Genomic DNA, 25,091 nt, shown 5'->3' on the forward strand with positions numbered 1-25,091 from the left:
AAATTCCAGCAGTTGTTCCCTTCTTGATTGTTGAATCTCGTTGTTGTTTTGAGCACAGTTACTTATTTTATAACATTTCTAGAAAATGTCCTCCATAATTCAAGGTTTTTGGTTAAATCAGCTATGTCGAATTCGGATGATAATGAAATGTCGCCTCTATCGCTAGAAGGCCATTACGACGGTTCGATGTCTTCAGATTTCGTCGATGAAGATTCAGATGGCGAGGGATTCCAATATTATGCCGAGGTCAATAAGAAGTTATATATTCACCCTGAAACAGATTTTCACAGTTGTTGACCTATTTTTGCTGTTTTTCAGAATAATTTATTTAAAAAAAAGCGAAAACAAGTAGGTCAAAAACTGAAAATCTATGTCGGCGCGAGAAAAAACTCTGCGTCTCTCGCCGACACTCTCGTTTGCGGTGGGGCGCAGTTGAACGAGGCTAATATGAATAAGTAATTTTCAGACCAGCCTACATGACGAAAACTCGAATTATGCAGAATCTCATTATGCGGAGAATCATCGTTACTTTCAACATAAGGAAGCTCAGCAAATTTACGATTTGTTTGAAAATCGTGAGGAAATTGAGAGTAATTAAGTCAATTACACTAATTATCATTCCCAGCTCATCACATCGAGTTCCGTACCACTGAAGAACGTCTCACTCAGTTTCCCGAGATGAGATTGATTCCAGCAACACGGCATCTACGTGGAATTTCAGTCAGTGACACCAGTCACCTGACTACAGCAACAACGAGGCTATTCTATCCGAAATCTCCGCTAGAACATGAAGAATCTTACATAAACCATGAACTGACAGCACTTCCGGATCGGTACTTCCAGAAACGACTAACTTTGACCGCAAAACAGGCGGGATTTGATTCCGACTGTGCCACGTGTGACACTTGTGATTTTATATGGAGACAGAACAAATTGTATCAGACACACTTACGGAAACATGCTGTCTATGGATCTGGAAATATTATGAGGTAGCTACGGTTTAATATGAAACATCAATATCTTAATAATTATCACGAATTTACTAATTACCGCCGAAAATTTCTCAAACAAGGCGGTACCAGAAGAATGGAATAAACGAAACAGGGAGAAAGCGCGGAGTGACTAAAGTAGAAATAAATCAGCAAAATTCCACACTTACAACAGGTCGGGCCGATTTGAGATTTTTCACCGGTCTGGGTCTCAGAAAAAATATAATCATTTCGATTTTTTTGCAAAAAAGGCACATTTTTGACTATGTTTTTAAACATCGGTAAAAGGTCAAGCGTGCATAATATTTTTGACAATTTTTGATAACAATTCCAAAAAAAATTGTGAACAATTGTGAACATTTTTTAAATTCGGGCCGACCGGACCGGACCGAGCCGAGATTTTGTAAGTCTGCAAAATTCATAGTTATAATGATATTACTGTTCACAGACACAGTTTTTGTACTTTACATTTATACCACGAAACTCGCGACTCCACCCTTTTTCCGTACTTGCAAACCGGGATGGCGCGTAACTCGCTTCAAATTCAATATTATGAGCTGAAAATATTCCAAAATGTAGATCTCGGCGAACTCTATCTCCGTGACCTAATACGGGCCGGATGGCTATTTCTGAATGTGCCGCGGGCTGGCCTAGGAAGGCTTCTTAGTCAAAATCGGCAGAAATCAGGACTGAAATTTTAATAACATTTTCAGACTGATTTTGAAGCGATTGTTATTGTCTGAAATCGTTTTTAATCCATTTTCATCCGCTTTCAACTTTTTTTTGCTCTAAATCTAGCAAAATAGGCTGAAATCACAATCTGATACCGTTTTTGACTGGTACGGGTTGATTTCCAAATTTTTTTCAAACGAAACCGCTTAAAATTGCTAATATTGTTAAAATTCAGTTCAAATAACAAATCGAACCAATCTGAGACCGTATTTAAATCATTTTGAGGATTTTAAAAGTGATTTTCCTTTAATATCGGCTTGAGACCCTGCCCAGCCGATTTTAGTAATTTTTGAGCTCTCAGAACCATTTTTCTGTCTAAAACCTGTAAAAATCTGACAAAAATTTCAAAATCTTTCTCAAAGTTGGCAGAAATCTTATTTCCAGTAGATTTAAATCATTTTTCCGGTCTACATTTTGGTGTATAACATTTGTAGCTAGTTACGCGCCGGCCCGCTTTGAAAGTAAGATTTTTTCCGATTAAAAAAAACAACATTTTCTTTTCAGTCTTCATGTTGGATTACTCTGTCCTGTGCACAATTGCAAGACTCGATGTGATTCTATTGCGACGATTGTAAAACACATGCAATTAACTCATGGCATTGATAATCTCCCATTCGAAAGCATTATTTTCAAGAATATTACAGAGTTTAAGGTGTGTACTATAGAGTCAATGGGTTGTATTAGCACGGCACGCTTCTTACAACCACGCTCCACCGAAATCACCTTGAGAAATGTATATTTTTCTCTGCGTCTCAATTCCGCACACAATTTTCTTCAATTTCGGTAGAGCGCGGTTGTAAGAGCTGTGCCAAGCAAATATAGAATTTAACAATATTTTCAGTTATGGAAAGTCGAGTTGGAGCGACTAACCACTGCGAGATTCGTCCCATCATCTACAAAACATAATGTATTCTGCAAATCGACATTTTATCAGTGTCACATGTCTGGAAGAAGACAGTATCAGGGCACTGATAAGATTAGAAACAGAAGAAGCAGGAAAATTGGAAAGACTTGTACAGCATTCTTCAATGTTAGGGAGAATGATGATGGGTAGGTCTAGAACAGTTTGCTTCTCCAAGATTTGACAAAAATCGCCTCATTCTCTCAGGACTGTCGTTCTCCGTGGTTGTACCAAACATTTTGGTCATGGAATGGATGTGAAATCACTCCCAATCACTAAAGATATTCAGATGGAAATTGCTCATTTATTGATTGAAGGATACGATGAGATTGAGATAGCAGATCACATGCGTTTGCTGTCGCATGCAATGGATCGAAGATATTATTTGCAGAACTATGAAGTTCGAAATGTGTTGAGCAAGATTGAGAGTTATAAAGTGGAGTTCAAGAGAAAGGTGTGGGAGTTTTAGAGAACTAAATGAGGACTGAAGCCATATTTTTGTTTCAGATTCCGATACTTCAAAATGAGCCTTCGTGGAAGAGTTTTCCCACGCGAGTTTTTTTCCACCGTGTAGTCCTCTCGGACAAAGTTATTTAAAAATTCCTCATTTACTTGCTTTTTTGCGATATAAATTGAAAAAAAACGAGGAAACAATGAATTGAGAAATAATTTTGTCCGAGAGGACTACACGTCGGAAGAAACTAGCGTGGGAAAACTCTTCCATGAAGGCTCATTTTGAGTCAGGAGAACGGTAATTGTGGCGTTTAGAGCTATTTTTAGCATACATATGCTCCAATGATGAAAGTTTCTTAGAATTTCCTGAAGTGTCGGAATCTGAAAAAAAAATATGACTTCTGTCCTCCTTTAATTGTGATCAATGAAAGGTTGTTTCCAGATGGTTAACGGAGAAAAACTGCCGAGCTTGGTGAACATTTGCAAAACACCATCAAATGATCAACAAAGTGTGGTCTTTCCAATTGTCAAGGCGAAACTTGCACAAAGCAGATATCCGGTAGATCAGGATAATGATGTGGAGAATGATAGCCCAACACTGATTGGCGGAGACACAATCGATAGTATTTAACATAATGAAGTTTTTTGTTTTGATTGTGGCCCCTCCGTTCTCTGATTGTTAATTTTGTTATATATATATTATTGATCATTCTTATATATAAAACGCGTGTGGGCGCTGTCTGTGGATTTGTCGGTGTGTTTTTCAGGATGTCCGCAAGATTTTTGAGAAATAAAGAGGAGGGCGCGCCATGGGCAAAAGTCGAACCCTCGCCATTTCAGCGACAGGCGTGAGCGTTCACAGGTGAATCGCGACTTACGTATTATTCGGCCACGTGAACACTTTTGTGAGAGGGTGAACAGGAAAATAAGAAGAGGCCAGCCGGATGAAGCGCCGAAGGCGCGGCAGCCAGGCTGGTATTCAATAAATTATTCAATTTATTCGTTATAGCTCTACTAAACGTCAACAAATTTTGAAAACGGATTTATAGGTTTTTGGGGACGCTCTTTCGATCTCAATGGTTTGTTTTGAGGAGAGCACAGCACAGGAGTCGGTAACATAAGGGAAAACCGAGAAAGACAGCGATGCTGTAGGCCTGTCTGTTTTATTATTTCTGTAAATCTTCCAACAATAAAACAAAGAAAAAACAAATTTTTTTATTCGAAAATTTTTTTTCCAGAAGTTCCAAAAAGAGAAAGGGAAACGGAGACGGACAATGAAGCCCCTGCGGTAAAAACCCTTTCTGGTGAAATCGTCCTCACTCCACGAGTACATACCATGTCTCGTTTAGAGCTCAAATTTCGGGTGAGTCCATAATCCCAACAAAGGGGACAGTTCTCGGGAGTGAGTCCATAATCCCAACAAAGGGGACAGTTCTCGGGAGTGAGTCCATAATCCCAACAAAGGGGACAGTTCTCGGAAGTGAGTCCATAATCCCAACAAAGGGGACAGTTCTCGGAAGTGAGTCCATAATCCCAACAAAGGGGACAGTTCTCGGGAGTGAGTCCATAATCCCAACAAAGGGGACAGTTCTCGGGAGTGAGTCCATAATCCCAACAAAGGGGACAGTTCTCGGGAGTGAGTCCATAATCCCAACAAAGGGGACAGTTCTCGGGAGTGAGTCCATAATCCCAACAAAGGGGACAGTTCTCGGGAGTGAGTCCATAATCCCAACAAAGGGGACAGTTCTCGGGGGTGAGTCCATAATCCCAACAAAGGGGACAGTTCTCGGGAGTGAGTCCATAATCCCAACAAAGGGGACAGTTCTCGGGAGTGAGTCCATAATCCCAACAAAGGGGACAGTTCTCGGGAGTGAGTCCATAATCCCAACAAAGGGGACAGTTCTCGGGAGTGAGTCCATAATCCCAACAAAGGGGACAGTTCTCGGGAGTGAGTCCATAATCCCAACAAAGGGGACAGTTCTCGGGAGTGAGTCCATAATCCCAACAAAGGGGACAGTTCTCGGGAGTGAGTCCATAATCCCAACAAAGGGGACAGTTCTCGGGGGTGAGTCCATAATCCCAACAAAGGGGACAGTTCTCGGGAGTGAGTCCATAATCCCAACAAAGGGGACAGTTCTCGTGACGTACCTCTCAATATCATACAGTCGCATTTAATCCACTCCATGTCTCGCCATCCACATCGCTTCGATTGTCCAACACATATCCGACCTCCTGACTGTATCCTCGTTGGCCAATTCGGCTCGACTGTTCCACCTGAACTAAGAAAATCTTTCAAATAAAGCGTATTATTTTTTATATAAGAAGATTGTGCGAAACAACAAATAAGTGACAAAGAAACGAGCATCCTAGCCCAGCTACCAGCTATTATGAATTCAAATTTTTCTATGCAAGAAAAGCTCGCACCGTCTCCATGCGGCGGTTTCATTTCAACCATTTCCATTTCAACGCTGCGTTTAATTTTTGTACACTGCCGCAATAAATGGGCGGGATCAGAGCTGGGCAAATTATTTGAATTCTTGTATTGAATGTTTTATATCTTTGGTGAAAGTTGACCAATATATTCAAAACATTCTCGGCTGTTTTTAATTACCAATTCTTACATTGGGTGACCAAGTTCAAGGAAAAAGGTTGTGCGGTCACCGTGAACTGAAACGTGATCAAATAATTTGCCCAGCTCTGGGCGTGATCTCTGCAAGTGGGCGAGGCAAACGTTCCTTGCACAGAAAACATTGAATTCATAGCAGGCCGTGTGTAGTCCACCCATCCGAAGATGAGGGCCCATACTCCAAGGGTAAAACATATTTATAGTACAATGACTCCTATGGTACCATGACTCAAAGGGTGTTGTACTTTTAGGGTACAATTAGTAAGTTGCTCATAGGGTACAACAAATTGTTGACTCAAAGGGTACAACGAAATATCATGACGTCCACAATTGGTAAAATGTAAAAATCTGGAATAGAATTCCTATATTTTAACTGTAAAGGCTATTGGTTTTGCTACGACTCACAGAAAAAATACAGAGCGCCAGGATCAAAAAGAGGGAATTCTAGCATCCTCCCAAGTTAGTACTTTTTCTGGAAGCAGATGGGTGGTAAGTATCTTATTATGGCTCAAATAGGGGTTTTAAACAAAATATGAGCAACTTATATGAGCAACTTATTTGTTGTACCCTAAAAGAATAGTACCCTTTAAGTCATGGTACCTAAGAGTATGTTTCCTCGTTGTACCCTATTTTGTTGTACCCTTGGAGTATGGGCCGAATACGAATGTCTCGGGGCTCTGGGGCTTACCTCGCAATATGATTGTTTCGCATCTATTCCACTCCACTCTACACCTCGCCGCTTCGATTCTCAACTTTCATTCCATTTCCGACCTCCTTTATGTTTCCACGGTCGCCAATTCGTTTTGACTTTTGAACCTGAAAAAGGAACATTTCATCAATAAAACGTATTATTCTGTAAATAAAAAGATTTCGCCGAAGGCACGTGCGGCTAGTCAAAAAGAAAAACAAAAATCGCTAGAAATCGATATTTTCAAAAAAAAAAAATCAGCCAATTCGACTCGACTGCAGTCAACATGTTGCAACTGAAAAAATAACGTTTCCCCAATAAAATGCCTTATTCTCTCAATAAGAGACTAAAAAATTGTGCGAAACAACATAAAAATGGGCAAAGAAACGAGCAAGCTACTCCAGTTACCAACTCCTTAACATGCCAAAGGCACGCCAGTGCGGCTGGTAAAAAGGAAAAAGCAATTCCCAAAAATCGATATTTTCAACAACAAAAAATCACTCCCAAAATTGATCTTTCGAATGCGCGCATTCAGAATTTTCACTCTTCTCACAGCACGATAAAGTTGCCGCCAAAAGTATATTCAGTTCAACTTACAATTAGATCAAAAATAATCTACCAACCGTCAGATATTTTTGACCTATTTCCTCGAAAGTGAACATATTTTTGTTCCTTCCCATAATCTAATCTTACTGTAGATACATACGATTGGGTCTAGGGGGAAGGCAAAGAAAAGGGCGGTGAGTACAGATGTTGTTGCATTAGAATGTCAACGATAATGAGGTTTTCCACAGGCCACTTGCTTTCACTCTTTTTTACCCAGCAGATCTCAATCCATCGATTCCACGTCAGCAGTTATTTGTTTTCTTCCGTGGACCTTGGGGACTGAATCGATGAACCAACACCAACCGTTGTCCTATCAAAGCTCAAAATGTGTCATGCAATATTTGGAACCCAACTTGAGGTAAATGATTAACTATATGAAATTAGATAACCATGATAATGAGTATGTTAACTCTTCCAGATATGCTCTATCCGCTCGTGCTCCATCTCTCCGCAGCATACACCATGTCATCCCACTCAACATCCGCTATCTAAAATTGGATAATACGAGTTTCACCATCAACAATCTCACTCACTCATTTCACACTTTTATGGAGCCTGCAGACGGTGCAGAATTGCCAATTGACATGCGATTGGTCAATTTGGAAGGTGGGAGACCTTACGACATAGATCGATATGGGAATCGAGATTTAGTTCAAAATATGGCGGCTGATGATGTGAGGATAGAACGTGAGAATGGTGATGGTCACGATGCAATTCAGAACCATTTTGAACTGCTAGCTCAATTAGTAAACCTTGACCAGCAGGTTGATCTTCAATATCCTATTCTTAATGATGTCCTTCTTGGCGGTCATAGGAACCGGGCAGAACCTATCAGAGTTATAGATCAAGCTGCCCCAGAAGAGATACCGTTCCCAGAGCTTGGGTCCTGTGAACCGATCTCCATCTCCACCTAGGCGCCCAAACCGATGGCAACGACCCCAACCACCCGTTCGGTTTCGAGAACGTCCAAGGGGAGTGGGACGTCCAGCCCCTCAAAACTTTCAGAGAGCTCAGGTCGGCCATCTACGTGCTCTGGAAGCTATCCGTCAAGCTCAATACAATCACCTCCTGGTTCGACAAGATGTTCAAGAAGCTCGTCGAGCACAACAACAAGTACAGCGAGTAGAGGAGATTGATGGTCTCCAACGACTTCCAGAAGAGAACCAGTTAAACCAGCTAGCTGACCAACAGGAACAACTAGAATTCTATAGAACTCTAGAACAGCAGCAACATCAAGAATACGAGAATATTCTAGAAAATCTCAGACGGGATCAACTTGGTTTAGCATTAGCTCCCGAAGCGCCCCTCCCCCGAAGTCCGGTCTTTCGTGCAGTACTCATTGGTTTCTATTGGAAAACTTTCCAGATTTGTAGCACCGTTTATAAGACACTACGTGAGGTTTCCAGAAGGGATCTCCATAAGAGATGCCCTTCGACAACACCTTGGTAATATGTTGCTTGGAAAACGGATAACTTTGATTGGTTGTCTAGAAATCGATATAGCTTCTGGAGTTCTCAGAATTCCAGAAGGACTCAAGTTTCGAATTCAACAGATTTCCTTGAGACAAAACACGAATAAGGTGATGGATGCGATCCGACCAGTCATTCATGAATCTAGTCTCCCTCTCAAGGGATTACTGTGAAAATTCGGAATTTTCGTGATGCATTCTTTCAAAATAAAGTGCTCAGGGATACGGAAAGCCTTTTGATCAAGATGTCACCTGGTGTTAGACGCAACTGGGAAATGACTATAGTGAGCGTGCCAACAAAGAGAATTCATATGACTAGATGCAGTTTGCAATTGGCGGAGCTCGTTTTTGTAGTAAGAGATTGGCTTGATAAGTTGAAGGATATCGGAACACGAATTTCTATTCAAACCAGAAATGTTGAAATGTTATTGGAAGGAATGAGGAATCAACTTCAGGGAATTTGTGGAGTACTGGACTCTAGAAGGTAATTGGTACATAGTAGACTCCATTTTAAATATTTCTTATCTCTCAGGTGTATCAAATTTCCGCAGTGTGTCACAATTCCAATTGGAGCATACAGGGAGCTCAATATATACGGATACAAGTCTCCTAGTCATCGGGAAGAACTAAATAAGATTCTAGGAGAACCTTGGATGATAGTCATGGAGATGATGGAGAGAGGATCAGCGGTACCGGTGTAGTTGTGAATATTTCCTTATTTGTCTTTCCTACAAAAGAATGAAGCGAGTAATACTGTAAAGTTTCAAATTTACAAAGAATTTACAATAAATTTACAAGACAATCGAGAGGAATAGAAAAAATCGAGATTCTACATGTATAATGGATGATATTTTCAAGTTATAGCTTTCCCTCAGTGAATTTGCGAAGAAGACTTTCCAACTTCATCGCTCCCGGCATATCTCCGGAAATTTTCAACTTCTTTGTCATCAATGCAGTCGTTGGCCGCAATTTTCCATTGAAAAGAGGCGCAAAGTGTTCGGGTGCAAGTGTGAACTTCACGTCGGCTTTGTTGGAGGACTTCGCGTCGATGAGCTCTCCTTCTCCGTTTTTGAGATCCAGTGTGATGAATCGCTCTGTTTTTGTGACGGGATCTGAAATTCAGATTCTGAATCAGATTTGTTGGAAACGGGCGGAAGAAATCTAGTAGTGTGTCAGTTTGTCTGAATTTTCGAATCGGGGCAGTACAAAAAACTATTCTTGCAAACCGGGCTGACTCGCTCAAAACGCAACTTTAGGGGGTGAAAAATATAACAAAATGTAGATCTCTATGTCTGTAACCTAATACAGATCGGAAAGCGATTTGTTTCTTATTCTGTCACTTAAAAATTGTCATTTTCTGGTCAAAAGTACACTTTTATGCCAAAGGTTATGTTCTGACATCAAAAATGCTGGTGTGTTGAAAGTTCTAGTGTTTTGAGCCAGAAAATCCATTTTTAAGTGAAAATCCTGAATTTCCGTGTAAAAAACTCATTTCTGGGCTAAAATCCGCTTTTTAGACATTAAAATGTATTTTTTTTTTCACAAAAAACATAATTTCTAAGCTAATAGTTGATTAATTCCAAAAATACTTATGATAATGCCCATTTTCCACTCAAATACCCCAATTTTCCTCTCAGAAAAACACGTTCAGAAAAGTCCAGAATTTCTAATTTCGAAATGACTCGTTGTTTTACAACGGAAGTCCTAGAAGTGTCCTGTTTCAAGCGATTCGAAAGTATTAGGCGCCAAAACAGTGGTGGGCGCGAGTGAAGCTGAGCTTCACTCCAAAGTCCACGGGGGGAGGAGAAATGTCTGCGTCTCTCGCTGTCGGCAATGGTGGGGCGCGCTCTCTCGCGCTCTCTTCCCCCCGCGCTGTGGCCGCTGCCGCCACGGGGAGAGTCACTTATTTCACTCCGCGCCCACCACTGCGCCAAAATCTTGATTTGTTTGAAAAAAGACACTTCGAGGACTCCCCTTGTTAGACTCTTAGACTCAGAGCTCCCATTTTACCTTTCAAAATGAACTCATAAACGAATCCAGTCTTCTTCACAATATCTCCATTTAAAAGTCGTTTAGCGGACACAAAGATCTGCTTGATCTCCTCCTCGATGACTCCAGCCTCATGAGCAACCTTTTTCTTCTTCCCAATTCCGGCTCCTAGACCAAATTTGTGGTCGTATGTTCCAGATGGAATGAAGAAGTCAGGCATCAATGGCGCATCTGGGATACAGGCGTATCTGGAAGAAAACTATGAATTTTGAAGATTCAAAAGGCTTACCAACCTATCGAAGTCAGTGATACCTTCCGCCTTCAACACATCCTCATCGATCAAGAAGTTTCCAGTAAAATCTTTAGAATTTTTCGACAAAACTGCATAGGCTGCATCGGCCATGATAGCTGGTTTCCGACTTCCCGCCTCGCCTCCTTTCTCCGAAAGCATCTCCATTGCGGATGTCCAAATAGCGGTAAGTGGCCAGAGAGCGTTCACAGCGATTCCTGGAATTCGGGTATGTTTTATGTCTTTTTTAGGCGATTTTCTAGTTTTTCCCCTGTTTATATCATGTTTGCAAAAAATATGCAGTAAAAGCTAAAAATTCTAAAAATTTTGATACGTTTTGTCACCGTCGCCGTTGGTTTTGCAGAAATTTCTTTCGATTCTGCACAAATTTACGAAAAAAGTTCCGAACAGTGTCGGAAATTTCGGAACCAAAGTTTTCCCAAAAATATCTAGGAAATGGGAAATTTCTTATGGGAAAATGTTCCGAAAAGTGTCGGAAATTTTGGAATTTCCGATTTCTGTTTGAAGTTTAAGAAGTTAACGCCCATACCATGTGGTCTGAACTCTTCATGATGTCCCAACACACACATTGACATTCCATATTTCGCCATAGTGTACGCCACATGGTTAGCGAACCAGCGTGTTTCCATGAGAAGCGGCGGTGAGATATTCAACACATGTGGATTCTTTCCAGACTTCAGATAAGGAAGACACGTCTTCGTCATCAGATATGTGCCACGTGTATTGATTGAATGCATCAAATCGTATCGTTTCATTTCGGTGGATTCTGTATCGGTGAGTGAGATGGCAGAGGCGTTGTTGATGAGAATATCGATTCCGCCGAATTTCTTCACAGCTGCATCGACGGACGCCTTGACTGAAACCTCATCACGAACATCGACAATACATGGGAGAGCCTTTCCACCGGCCTTCTCAATCTCTTCGGCTGCTGAATAGATTGTTCCTGGAAGTTTTGGATGGGCGGTCGCTGTCTTCGCCGCTACAACAATATTTGCTCCGTCTTTCGCTAGTTTCAATGCGATTTCCTTTCCGATTCCACGAGAGGCGCCCGTGATTAAGACGGTTTTTTCCGACGAATTTTCTGGAAAAACAAAACTTTGCGATTCTAATTCCGAAAAATCAAAAGTTTTTCGTAAAAATGTGCAAAATCTACATACTATTCATGTCAAAGCCGGGCCCGGCCCGGTTATTTTGGCGCCAAAGTTAAAATTTCACACTTTTTCGATTTTTTTGAAAAGTTTTGAAGTTTTTCGCGAAAAAGTCAACATTTCGACAATCATTCAGAATTAGAAGAAATTCTGAAAAATCGGGAGGTGCTCGTGATTAAGACGGTTTTTCCAACGAATTTTCTGGAATTTCGAACTTTTTACATCAAAAATCGCATTTACGCTTAAAAGTCTGAGTCTGGAAATAAAGTTGACTGGCGCGCCTCCCGCGCGTTTTTTGGGTGAAAATTGTCCGAAAATCGGCTGAATCCTTCAAAATTGATGACTGGCTCTGCTTGGGCGCGTTTTTGAGTAGAATCTGGATTGTCTGGGGCACCTCAAGCGCGATTTGAACTCGAGAAAAAACATTTGAGCGTTTTAGGATGAAAAATGACCCAAGATAGGCCGAAAAACCTCAAATATTGAATTTCTAGAGGCCTGGCGCACCGCAGACGCATTTTTAACCAATTTTTCAAAGTCAAAGACACCGGAGCAAAAATGTCGAAAATTTTCAGTAAAAACGTGGAAAACCTGTTAGAAGCGCGGTGCGAAAAAATTGTTTTCGATTTAATGGCTCTTTCTTACCCAGTATTGAACATGATTTCAGTAGATCTTCGAGCAGGTTCTGAAAAATGGGAGATTCAACAAATTAATACGAGAAAATGGGAATTAGATCAATAGCTTCTAAAGCAGAACACTTTGTTGTTGTCCATTATATTTCTCCCGGAATCGAGAAGATAAGAGACGCAGATTTCTAAAGACATGTTATCGTCACAAAGAGAGTACGTCTAAGACTACATTCTAGGTGTTATTGAGTGGAGAAAGTAGGTGAAGGTACAAGTGACTACAAGGAAGATCTTTTGATGCAAAAATATGAAATATGAACAGGAGCATGTCAACCATGTCCTATCGTGACAGTACGACGAGATAAAAAAAATCGAGTTTACCTTACTTATTATGTGTAATTGGAACAGAAACCATGGAAAAGAGGAAATAAATCAAAGACAAAAGAACACAAGGGTACAGTAAAAATCGAAAGAAAATATAAATAGAGGGGACCGAGAGACTTTAAACGTTCAACAAAAGAAGGAAGCAAAAAGAATGAAGAAAGGAAAAGTTAACAAACAAGTGGATAGTTAATTTAAATTAAGGCTTCTGTCCAGCCGTATCGAGTCGCTTGAGCACATCCTGCACCTCATGCAACTTCTGAATATGCCTGAGGAAGTGCTCTCCAACGTGACGAGCGACTTTCGTGTCAGCAATGTTGATCATATCACGATCCACGTAGAAATCGATATCAGTCTGTGGCTCGTCCTCGTCTACAGTCGATGGTCCTGGTTCTTTACCGAGTTCGTTGACAATCATCTGGAAACATTTTGGATTAAAAGAAAATTCAGTAGATCTTTGAACTCGACATACTTGTAAACCGGGCCGAAATGGGGCGGCGCGTAACTCGCTCCAAACTCAATATTATGAGCTGAAAAATATAAAAAATGTAGACCTCGGCGAGTTCTATGTCCTTTACCTAAAAAGGGAAAAAACGTGAAAATGGCCAAAAAAGCCATTCTAGCCCGGCCCGTAGTAGGTCATGGACATAGAACTCGCCAAGATCTACATTTTGGAATATTTCTCATTTCATAATATTTTCTCATTTTTTTGAAGCGAGTTACGCGCCGGCCCATTCCGGCCAGGTTTACAAGTATGGAACTCTAGGTAACTCCTCCTCACTTTATAAGTCAGCAACTTTCCGAGGAACGATTCATAGTGCTCATCGTCGACATCCATGAACGAGGCGAGCTTCTTCGTTGGGAGCGTCGTATAGAGTTTCAGATAACCACGGAGAACTGGTAGAGCCATCTGCGACTCGATGCCCTCCAAGAATGATTGAGTTTGACGTAGAAGTGGTTCTTTGGATTGATTGACTCCCTCGTAGACGACAGTAGTTGGTGAGAGGAACTTGGGGCATCCGGTAGAGAAGGCGTTGCGGAATTCATCAATGTTTCCGTTCGCCATGTGCATCATACGTTCTCCGCATCTCTCGGCAAGCTGCGAAGATATGCTCTCATCGATTCTTTGTGGCTGGACTGCCAGACAGATAGCCAAGAGATAGAAGAGCTGATCCCAGGTCTTTCCGATCACATCGTATTGGAAGTTCTTCTTTGATGGCTGTTGACTTTGCACAGTCTTGGTGCGTTGAATGTAGAGAAGACAGTTGACGAACATCTTCGTCGCCTCTCCATAATTTCTCATCATCAAATGAGAGAAACCGACGAAATAGTGAAGAGTGACGAGACAGGTTGGGACGGTGTTGTAGATTCCCTTTGGGTCGATATCCACATACTGGACAGTCTTCAAAGCTTGATGATAGTCTCCAAGGAGGACATGAGTGCGAAGAAGACCGATCAATGCGAAATAACCGAGCTTGAAGTAGAGATCCGATTGTCCGAACTCGTCAGCTACAGAGTCAGGATTGCGCTTCTCCTGGAATAATAAGTATTAGGTTGTATAATGAAAAAAGACTTCACAAACCTTGAGTGCCTTCAACTGCTCAATAATTTGAGACTTTGAGAGAAGCGAGTAGAGGATATTGAGCACTGGATAGATGTTCCATGCATTCTGATTCTCCTCAATGTTGATCAAATCCTCAACCTCGTCGGCATTTCTCTTGCCTGGATTGGCTTTGTAGAGACAGAATGCTTGGAATTGATAAACGAACTCGTCGATTATGTCCCAAAGCCAGACGTTTGGAAGCGAGAGTGGAATAGGATCCTTGCTGGAGAGAAGCTCAGAGAAGAGCTCTTGATAGTTCATGAACGATTCGTAGCGATGAACAAGGAGTGGTCCACGAGCGTTTCTTGCGTACAATTGGCGATAGTAGAGCTCTTTGTACAATATAATGAAGAGCTTGTTGCCTGGGCCGATAATTCGTTCGACGACGTTCTCATCGGGCCACATACGATCGCGGAAGAATCTGGAATAAATATTTTAAATAGGCACCAGAGAATATAAATCTACCGCTCGGTGAGATCCGGAAAAGCTTGATCGTAGAGAGTGAGAATCTCAGGTACATTTTGCTCATCGATCATTCGAGAGAAGTAGACGAGATAGTCGGCGACCTCATTTGGCACACCGTCTTCTTCCGCTGAAATAGTAAGGCCATCAATCAATTTTCAACGAATTCTATAACTTACAAGAGAAAGTGTTCGCACGGCGACGCTCCGTGTTGTCCTCGTTGCTCAAGTCAAACTCCACACGACGGGACATGGCTGAAACCGCAATTTTTGAATAGATTTAACGAGAAATTCAGAAAAAAAGGGTAAAATTCAATAAACTTTCGGTAAACGCATATACACGTCTCATGAGAACGAAAAGCAATTACTAACAAAAATGGTCGCGCTGCACCCTTTTTTGTCAATGAAAAGACAATTTTCCTATGAATACGAGCTCCTTTTTTCAATTTTATCGTTTAAAAGGAGAAAAATGCGAGAAAACTCATAAACATCTATTAAAAACCATTGATTTGATAAAATATTCCTCGAAATTCAGTGAAAAAATAAAACGCAAGGTGCGGCGCGCGGTTTTTGCAACATTGCCGCACGGTTTTCTGCTGTACCTGTTTCGACGTTTTAGACGGTTTTTGGATTTTTTCTATTGATTTTCGAGATATTTTTCAAAAAATCTGTTTAAAAAGAGTACAATATTTATGGACCTTATTTGCAAAAACTATCGATTCTTCGTTGTTTTCTTTCTCTTTTCGCTTTGTTCCCCTGGTCCGCAATTGCGCGTATAATAAAATGTCTTTGCGGAAAATGATGATTTTTCAAGATATTCCAATGAAATTTGCTCTAGAAACACATTTTTTGAAGGTTTTACCTCATTATTATTGATTTTTGTCTTCCCGGAAACCTTATGTATCAAATTTCAACAATTCCAGATGGAAGTACCTCAATCAGAGCGCGTCGATGAGGTCGATCTGTTCCTCAGCCAGCAAGATGGGCAAATTCAACGTCCAAAAGGGCCAAGTTGTAGGCATCCGGCTCGTCAAAAGTGTACAAACTGTTTGCCGTTAGATGTAAGCCTCTAAATTTCCACGAAACTCAACAAATTTTCTCGAAATTTCCAATTTTTCCAGCCATTCGACGAGGAATACCTGAAAGACAAGGATATCAAGCATATGAGTTTCCATGCTCATGTCCGAAAGCTTCTCGGATCCCACGGGAAGGGTACAACGCTGAAGAAGCCACTGGAGAATCTTCGATGCTCTTTGAAGCCGAACTGTGACGCTCACAAGCCGTTCCCGAAAGGAATTTGCACGAAATGCAAACCACAAGTGGTCACTTTAAATCGTCAAAAGTTCCGTCATGTTGATAATATTCAAATCGAAAATCAGGAACTTGTCAACCAATTTTTAGATTATTGGCGTTTATCGGGACACCAGAGAGTTGGTTACTTGATCGGACAGTACCAAACACATCTTGAAGTGCCACTTGGTATCAAGGTGCTTGTTTCCGACAGAAATCAAAATTTCAGAATTTTTACTTTAGGCTACCGTCGCTGCGATTTACGAGCCCCCACAACACTGCCGTGAGGATGGAATCGAATTTTTGGAGGATAAAAATGCAAAAATTGTTGATAAACTGCTTGAAATGCTCGGATTACAACGTGTTGGATGGATTTTTACGGATTGTTGGACAGCGGCGAGAGCAGAGGGAACTGTTCATTATACAAGACACAAGGTTTATACAAGACACAATTTGATATGATTGAAAAGCTGAAGACGTAGGGATTCTGAATCTGTTTTCAGATTTTGAAAAATGTGAAATTTGATCGAGTTGCAACGATTTTCGCCCAAAAAAATCAACTTTTGACTTTAAACCGCTGTAAATCGATAAATTTTCTTATTTTTCAAAACCTGAAAACAGATTCAGAATCCTCACGTCTTCAACTTTCCAGTCATATAAAATTTAGGACATCTGGATATTATGAACACACAGGCAGACACTATTCAGGCGGGAGAGCTTAGGCTGAGCTACAGTAACCCATAGGATCATGGATCTAGATGACTAAGATCCAGCTGGATTACTGTACTTAATCTGAAGAATGCAGGATCCTCTAATTGGGTTACTGTACTTTTGAGAACACAGTAACGTGGAAATTTTATTATTTTGCCTAAAAAATCAGTGACATGTTTAAAAGAGCATATTTTAACGTATACAAAGAATATTTTCTGTAATTTTTCTTTAAACAATCACATACTTCTTGCTAACATCTACAAAGATAATATTTCAGGATTCGTTCTTCCTGTCGGCAGAGGAATGTATTACTGCAGGAATGCTCCAAAACGCCCACCCGAATATCACCGACTACTCGATGGATCGCCACTACGGATCGAAATTCGTCACTGTCGTTGCGTCAGGTGACGAATCGATGCATGTGAACTTCCATGGTTATCAAGTATCGAATCAGTGCGCCGCGATGGTTGAAGCAGATATTCTTTGCCCTACTCTCTATACACCCGAGTTGGCATATATCCGTGAAACGCCACTTTCTGAAACACATTATATCACCGATGTTCAATACTCTGAGAAAAATGAGTATGGAGCCGAGGTTCTGAAGAATGGACGTCCGCTTCCTGTTGAATATCTTCTGGTTGATGTGCCAGCTGGAATGCCCAAAGAGCCACATTACACATTCCACGCGCCAGGAGCTAATACAACTCGAAAATTCCATGTTGAGAATCGTCAGGCGATCGGACAGATTCAAGGAGGAGCAAATCTCACTCAGTATTCTGGAGAGTTCTCGACGAATCAATTCTTGGAATTGGCAACGAATTTCCATTTCCTTCTCTACCTGATGACCAATGAAATGCAACAAATTTCGGATGAATGGGTGAAGCGGTTGTGTGAGGCGGTGAAGTCTCAAGATCGAGGAGCCGCTATGGATTGGGCACAAGAGTGCGAGGACTGGCATCAGTTGATGGCTATGGCACATGCGAATGATGGTGGAGGACATGACGGTAAGGAAATGAGTGTATTCTGTCTGTTGTCCTCCAGCCTCTCAATTAGGACATCTACCCAAGACCGTATAAACTTTTTGCGTAAAAAATCTCGAAAATTAGCTATTTTTGAAGTTTTTCGGTTCAAAAAACGGGTTTGGAGCACATTTTCAAGCTGAAAACGCGGAAATTTCAGAAATTACGATTTTAAGCCACTCCCACTGGCCATATACGTTTCATTAATCTGAGCCCTAGTTCCAGATATCCCAGTCATCCCAGGAGCCGAACCTTACGAAGGATCCGGTGGAGGTGGAAATGGTGGTGCCACCTGGAACTGCAGTCATTGCACATTCCAAAACGAGGCGTCTTCAAGAGACTGCTCTATGTGCGGACTGCCGGCTTCTGATTAAATTGTTCGTACATTTCTTTTTTGTTGAAAATATTAATTTTATTGAATGTAAATTCTCTTTTGTAAATTCTTCGTGTGTGTCCTACTACTTGCTTTCTCTTTTTCTATTCTCTATTTCATCCATTCAACTGGTCATTGTTTTGTTTCAGAATCCATCAAAAAACTTCAAAAACTCACTTTTCAGTAAGAAAGGTACATTTCTACCCGTTTCACTGTATTCCCCTTTCGCTGGATTCTCTGACTCTCCCTCCCCGCGCCTTCAACGTTTTCTATAAATTCCCTTTTCTCAATGATAACCTGATATGAGATGATCATCATCATAATCACTGAAACTGTGTGAAAACACGAGTTTTATTACTACTGTGTGTTGCAAGTGAGACTGCGGCATGTTGTAACGGAGTATGGGCGGAGTCTATGGGTGTTCTCGAAGACATCGCAAGGTCACAACCTCTCTCTCGGCGAAGGGGAAGATGAAACAGCTTCTTGTCTCGATGAACGGGTTTCTCCTCTGAATCTGTCTTTTTTTTCGAAGAGGAGGAAAAATACATTAATGAAAAAGAGGAACTGTAACTGTGTTTTCTAGTGTTCTTACTTTTTGTCGTTTCATTATTATTATTATACACGTATCTAGTTTTTTTTGTAGTAGTTGCGTTTGTCTCTCTTACTTTGTTCTACTCGCAAAGTCTAGAACTGTTGTGACGAACTTGACATGGATCACACAGTCTTTGGGTCCCACCACAAAAACTACAGTGCTCCTGGAGTGGAGTACTGTAGTTTTCGTGGTGGGAGCAAGACTCTTAGGGCTAGAGTTTAGATGACATCGTTGGTGATTGGCGATTTTAGTGAAGGTTATCATTTATCTACCGTATACCGTATTTAGAGTTCATGAAAATCGCAGTAAAAAAGAAAAAATAGAAAATTTTCAAGAGATTTACATAAATTTCTTGCAATTTTTCAGACATTTTCTCAAATTTTTATAGTTTCTACTGAAAAAGTTATGCACGTTTTTATGAGCGAGCATTGTCAAGTGTCTCAAAATTGTCCAACACAATTTTTGTTGTTGTTTTTTTCAGATTTTAGAAAAAAATCTTTTAAAAAGCAAAATATTTCCTTCTGTTCACTTCCGCTTGAATAACTTTTGTCACAGACGTCCGTTGCAAAAGCTAATCATGGATTCGGAATAGTCTAGTCACTAGGGAAAATACCGTAAAACCTTTAATTGCAGTATATACTTTTTCTCAAAATAGAAATCAAAATGTTGCCGACAGACAAAATATAGCTGAAAACTTATAAAATATTTCTTCAATTGAAACAATTTTCATATCTTTAAAGACAGCCGATATAGGATGCTCCAAACTCCTGTCCGCGGGTGTGCCTCTATTACAGGGTTTGCGGTAATCACAGATTCCGAATCGTGTAGTCATTAGAGAAAGTATCTGATCGGTAAATCAACTTTTCGAATATTCCTTTACCAAACATTGACACACAGTAATTTATTATGTATATTGATCCATGCCCATCGCTTAAAGAATTGGATTTCCTCCTACCGTAATTACTGTTTTATAACGGCACCTGTAATAGAACGGCACCTGTATTATAACGGCACCCCATCTATACTCAGAATTCATGAATGTGATCATCCCGGTGTCTTTTTTTGGTTATGATTATAAGCAGCGTGATTAGTAACTTCTTGATCGGCCGATAGAACACCCAAAAAAATTTTTCCGGTAAATTTTCAATAAGTTTCTGAAACCACAAAATTTCTCTGGGACCCGGTTGAAAAATATAACGGCATGCCGTTATAATACAGTATTTACGGTATATTTGCTATGATTTTTCCTTGTGATAAACGACAAGCATCTCTCTCCGCTATGAACAAACTACACTCGGCGCCTTCTTGGGTGTTGATTTCACTTTTTGAACTAACTTATCAAATAAACCAAGAAATCAAAGAAGTTAAGACAGGTGGCCAACACCCTAAATTACTTTTCAACAGCGATTAGTATTTCTTTTTTTAATACACTCTCGTTTATATTTTTCAAGACCGTATACCTAGGGACCGCAATGAACGTGGGCGGAGTTTTTCATTTTCTTCTCTTGGGCTTCATGGGGAGATTATCAGAATGTTTGACGGTCTGCCCTGAGAGCCCAGAACGCTAAAACTGAATGAAAACTTTTTACCCCTATGTAATCGAGGACGTAGAATTCAATGAACACATTTTCGTTTCACCCAAATGTATAGTTTTCCCAGAAAACTGAAAAAACGTTTTGCTTTTTTCAGAAAAATGTCACGTTTAGGATGTTCTAGGTCGAACACGCATCATTTTTTGACAGTTTCTAGTAGTTCTTTACATACTCTAATAGGTTTTGAAAGAAAATTCGATTTTCGTGCTGTCGAATTTTTTTGGGAGCCATCTGAACTGCGAGGCATCACATCAGAAAACTTTCTGTGATAATATATCTATTTTCTGACATATTCTTTTTGGGCATCTCTTCAGGTACCTGGGGCCAAAATTTTGAAGCTCATTGATTCGTAAAATGTAGTTTCCTCTGTGTCGGAAGACAACAGACTCAGAAATAAAATCAGTTTTCGCGACAGTTTAGGTTAAAGGAGGTCAAACACGCATCATTTCTTAACGGATTCAGATTCTACGCAAAATTTCGATCTAGATGCACTTGAGAACAAAAAATTTCGTGCTGTCGAATTTTAGATATTTGATGTTTTATCTCGAAATATGCTGAATATCATTCAAAAAATTCTCTTGAATTTTAAAAAATCACGTCAAAAATATATTTTCTTATTATCAGCGTCACATTTGTGTTCGTTTAGTTCAGTGGATAACACGCTGGGTTTTGAATCAAAGGGTTTCTGGTTCGAACTTCCCAATTTTTGCAAAAATTTGACTGACTGAACGTGAAAATAGAAAATATTTTTTTGCGTGGTCAGGAAAACGAAAGAATTCTCCAAGAGAATTCAGTAGAAACCATGGCTGACTAAAAGGTCCTGTAACTTCGGAGAGTGTGAATATTTTCGGGAAAAAATTTGGGAATGTACTTTCATTTACCTGAAGAACAGGCCAGGATGGAAATTTTTATGGAAAAAAGAGTTTGAAAAAAATGTTGCGGTCTCTACGTATACCCAAAGCCCAGAACCTTCCTCACCTTCTCAATTCGAAGTCTTATTCAAAAAACCTACTATCAATGTTCGATCTTCGAAAATCTGTAACAATGTTGTAAAGCGCATGTTAGCAAGTTTTTAAGGTCACACTGTTCGTAAACAGTCACCATCAAAAAAAAATGTCGAGACTAGACGGGTTACTTGCAGGAGTGTAACAGAGGGGGCATTGAGAAGGTATCGAGAAATAATGTGTTAGCTTGTATTGGGGAAATGGGAGGAGTGTACTAGAAGAAGGTTAGCAGATCTTCAGGCTACAGTTAATAACTGGGCCGGTACCTAGCGGTCGTTGCCTACTTTTGATATTGATAATTATAAATGTAAGCCGTTTTAGTTTATTAAATACTTACTAGGATCTTTATTAGATTTGTGACTTAATGTTAACCGTAATTCCTTTACTTTCGGTTTACGACCTTTGGAGATATCTGTTCTTCCAGAAAAGACAAAACTTTTAAAATAAAAAAACTATTTATTCTAAGATCATGTACCTCTTTACCAACGAATTTGTGACGCATCCTTGCCTTTTTCGTTTATTTCTCATTTTCTTATTGTTCATGATAAGACTGGTCTGGCTAGGTTTACCCAACAGCATACTGTTATTTTGAAAATTTAAAAAAATTTCTGTTTTTCTATCCGGATGCCTGGTATTTTGTACTTCAAGGTCTCAATTGACCAGATCCTCTTTTTTCTTTTTTCCAACCACTATCCAATCTTCAATCTTTTTATGGGCCCTTTGAAACTGCAATTCTTCACTTTTCTTGTTTTCGTTTTTTGATGGTTTTCTCCTTCTCGGAAAACGAAACGACCTTAGCCAATTGACATGAGGAGAGTGTCAAAAAGACAACACCGGAAACACCCCTCTTATTCCGAGACGAACAAGATTGTTATCTCTTGACCTTCACACTTTTTATTCAGTTTGTTCAAAGGGTGAGTAATAAAAGTATTTTTGACAGCTATTATAGCAATGAATGTATAACAGAAAATTTCCCAGATATTTACAGTTTTTAGTTGAGGTCAGCAACTTTCGAGTGTGTTTATAAAACAGCAAAGTCACTGTGAATTATGATGAAATTTTCAACAACAACCGATTTTTTTCAAAAACTGAAAAATCCCAGAATTTCATTCTCCGCCCCGGCCTTATAGGAGAAAATTTTCAAAGCATTTTTATATCAGTCGATAAATTAAGTCTAGATCTTCATTTATTTAGTTGACGGTTTTTGATAGCTCCGCCCACATTTGAGATATGCGCCTTTAAAGACGTTTAGCCTTGTGAGCCGCACAGAGAGCATACAGTAGCCAATCTTTAAAAGCGCAAATATCAAAAGTGGACGGAGCTATCATAAAGTTGTCAACTACAAAAATGAAATTATATTTTTGATCTACATAGCCTATTGTTTTCTGAAATCTGTGACGAGTGGTGAGCTCTCCAAGTAACTCGGTAGTACTGTAGAACTCTTGACTGGTCCTACAGTATTCTAAATCTTCCAACAGCAAAAAACACTCTAGTCCTTTACAATTACACTCTTTTCTTATAAGTTCAACAACTTTGTATTTCAAAACAAACGTATTCTTACGAAAAGGGACAAGGAGGAATAGTCAAAACAAGTCCAAAAAAGTGACGAATGTTTCTATGACTGACCACTTCAAACTCTTCGAAAAGTGCAACCAAAAAAACGAGATTTTATAAAAATGAGTGGGAAGAAGAAGTTGAGAAGATGAAGTCTCTGTCCACTTAAACCTATGGTACTCCACAAAAAATGTCTGACTGGACCGGAATTTGATCACTAATTAGAATGAGGTGGAGGCGGTCTCCCTCTGGAACAGTATAAATATAGGAGTTCAAAATAAAACTATTGAGAGTTTTTTTTCTAAAAATATTGGGGATGTTCAATATTTTTGCAACCTAATGACCATTCATGATTATTGACGTCACTTATCCCTTCATTTTCCACATCATTTCTCGACTTCTCATCCTCTTCGATCGGATATACGTCATCAGAAGTTTGGCGATTTAGTGTCTTCATGTGTGTCACTTCTCTTTTTAGTGATCTAGATACTGATCTACTAACAAAATAGAAAAGCAGTTTTTGGTTTGTTTTTCAAAAAATATGGGGTTTGTTGAGGGGATATCAATATTAGATTATCAGTGTTTTGTTCTGTAGATTTTGGGGTGTTTCGTTGAGCCTTTTTCAGTTGAAAATGCACAACTTTAAAAGGGTGTTACGGTATCACTGATTGTCCCACCAAATAAAATGTTTAGTGGATCATATAGACAAAGAGTAGAACTCTATTTTTGTAGTAGAAAACTTTTTTGTACGGGCACTCCCTAGCAAGTACCATATCGACAAAGTAATTTCTCCCTCAAATCGTTCCATTCCCGTGCAAAAAAGAGTGATTTTTGAGCTGTCCACTTAAAATTACTATAACTATTAAGGGAGTGTCCGTACAAAAAAGTCGTCAACTACAAAAATAAAGTTCTACTCTTTGTCTATATGATCCACTAAACATTTTATTTGGTGGGACAATCAGTGATACCGTAACACCCACTCAAAGTTCGACAATTTTAACTGAAAATGACCAAAGTATATATTTTCACGGTAATGTGTATCCAGTCGCATATTTTGCACGGTACTGTATATCCAGTCTGTTACAGTTTGACCAATTTTTTTCTCAACGAGTACACTGTGATTACAGTTTTATAACTAAAAGATCACTATAACATTTATAACATCAAATTGAAAAACAAAACAAAGTAAATAGCGCAAAACCCTTATTTGAGGTGCGCTCTCCCCTCCCATTTGAATTGCAGCCTTTGTTTCTTTTTTTGATCATTGGTATATCATGATCCTCATGTGTTTCTGCATTTTTACATACACCACGTGTTTTCCACTAATAGGAAGGGGATTGCAGAGTATTGTTTCTTTGATCGCCGCGTTTTTTGTACCTTTTTGATCTGATTGACCGTTTGTTTACGGTAGATTAGTAGTGGCATTTTTGATTTCAGATTTTTTGTTCAAAACATTATTTGAATTCTTTCATAAGTTGTGTTTTGGATGGCTAATCGTATTTTGAGGAAAGCCTGTATTAGAATATATTTTTGAAGTTGCATTTAATATCACTTTTTGACACAACATAATTCTACTATTTGTCTCTTCTCATTTACATACCTGTCCCATTGTTTTAATCTAGTTTTTCAGGGTCTTCTCCTCCTAAATTATTCTTTTTCTTGACCCCTATTCGTTTACTTCGTATTATTATCCAATTTCACACAGGACTGGTTCCAACGTGAAAGTAACAGAAGACACCTTTTTGTTGTTCTAAAGAATAAATACTAAACTCGATTTCTTTGCTATTCCCTTTTTCCAATCAACCAATTTTCGTTTTCACTTGTGTCGTTTGTTCACTGTTCCCTCATTTCATATTCCTCTTCATTAACATATTTTTTCGAGTAAGCCGTTCCCCCATTTTTTGACCTTGTGAGGATTCGTTTTCTCATGGGAAAGAGAATAAGCCGGTATACTGTATTTTTACCTATCTGTGTTTTT

At 39.7% G+C, this 25,091-nt stretch overlaps 5 protein-coding genes across 5 annotated transcripts; 3 read left to right on the forward strand and 2 right to left on the reverse strand.

Annotated features, from left to right (window-relative positions):
• Positions 1–123: 123 nt before the first annotated feature.
• On the forward strand, positions 124–3,706 carry GCK72_008125 (uncharacterized protein; the record flags this gene model as incomplete). Its single annotated transcript, XM_003105725.2, has 7 exons — positions 124–246; positions 467–575; positions 626–989; positions 2,226–2,373; positions 2,563–2,771; positions 2,830–3,076; positions 3,518–3,706. The coding sequence occupies 7 exons, from the start codon at positions 124–126 to the stop codon at positions 3,704–3,706; spliced, it is 1,389 nt and encodes a 462-aa protein (XP_003105773.2).
• A 3,576-nt stretch (positions 3,707–7,282) lies between these two features.
• Positions 7,283–9,164, forward strand: GCK72_008126 (uncharacterized protein; the record flags this gene model as incomplete). Its single annotated transcript, XM_053726653.1, has 5 exons — positions 7,283–7,353; positions 7,414–7,759; positions 7,839–8,440; positions 8,684–8,947; positions 8,996–9,164. 5 exons carry the CDS (start codon positions 7,283–7,285, stop codon positions 9,162–9,164), a joined length of 1,452 nt encoding a protein of 483 aa, XP_053590847.1.
• A 157-nt stretch (positions 9,165–9,321) lies between these two features.
• GCK72_008127 (uncharacterized protein) lies at positions 9,322–11,926 on the reverse strand (the record flags this gene model as incomplete). The annotated part of the gene is made up of 5 exons (XM_053726654.1): positions 9,322–9,575; positions 10,474–10,700; positions 10,746–10,959; positions 11,292–11,843; positions 11,920–11,926. The coding sequence occupies 5 exons, from the start codon at positions 11,924–11,926 to the stop codon at positions 9,322–9,324; spliced, it is 1,254 nt and encodes a 417-aa protein (XP_053590848.1).
• A 1,187-nt stretch (positions 11,927–13,113) lies between these two features.
• Positions 13,114–15,231, reverse strand: GCK72_008128 (uncharacterized protein; the record flags this gene model as incomplete). The annotated part of the gene is made up of 5 exons (XM_053726655.1): positions 13,114–13,332; positions 13,696–14,448; positions 14,497–14,938; positions 14,983–15,109; positions 15,159–15,231. 5 exons carry the CDS (start codon positions 15,229–15,231, stop codon positions 13,114–13,116), a joined length of 1,614 nt encoding a protein of 537 aa, XP_053590849.1.
• On the forward strand, positions 13,180–18,372 carry GCK72_008129 (uncharacterized protein; the record flags this gene model as incomplete). Its single annotated transcript, XM_003105775.2, has 7 exons — positions 13,180–13,267; positions 14,537–14,841; positions 15,902–16,039; positions 16,100–16,465; positions 16,512–16,703; positions 17,257–17,983; positions 18,224–18,372. The coding sequence occupies 7 exons, from the start codon at positions 13,180–13,182 to the stop codon at positions 18,370–18,372; spliced, it is 1,965 nt and encodes a 654-aa protein (XP_003105823.2).
• Between the last annotated feature and the right edge of the window lie 6,719 nt (positions 18,373–25,091).

The sequence above is a fragment of the Caenorhabditis remanei genome, chromosome II (genome assembly GCF_010183535.1).
Source record: "Caenorhabditis remanei strain PX506 chromosome II, whole genome shotgun sequence".
In the NCBI taxonomy this organism is placed as follows: domain Eukaryota; kingdom Metazoa; phylum Nematoda; class Chromadorea; order Rhabditida; family Rhabditidae; genus Caenorhabditis; species Caenorhabditis remanei.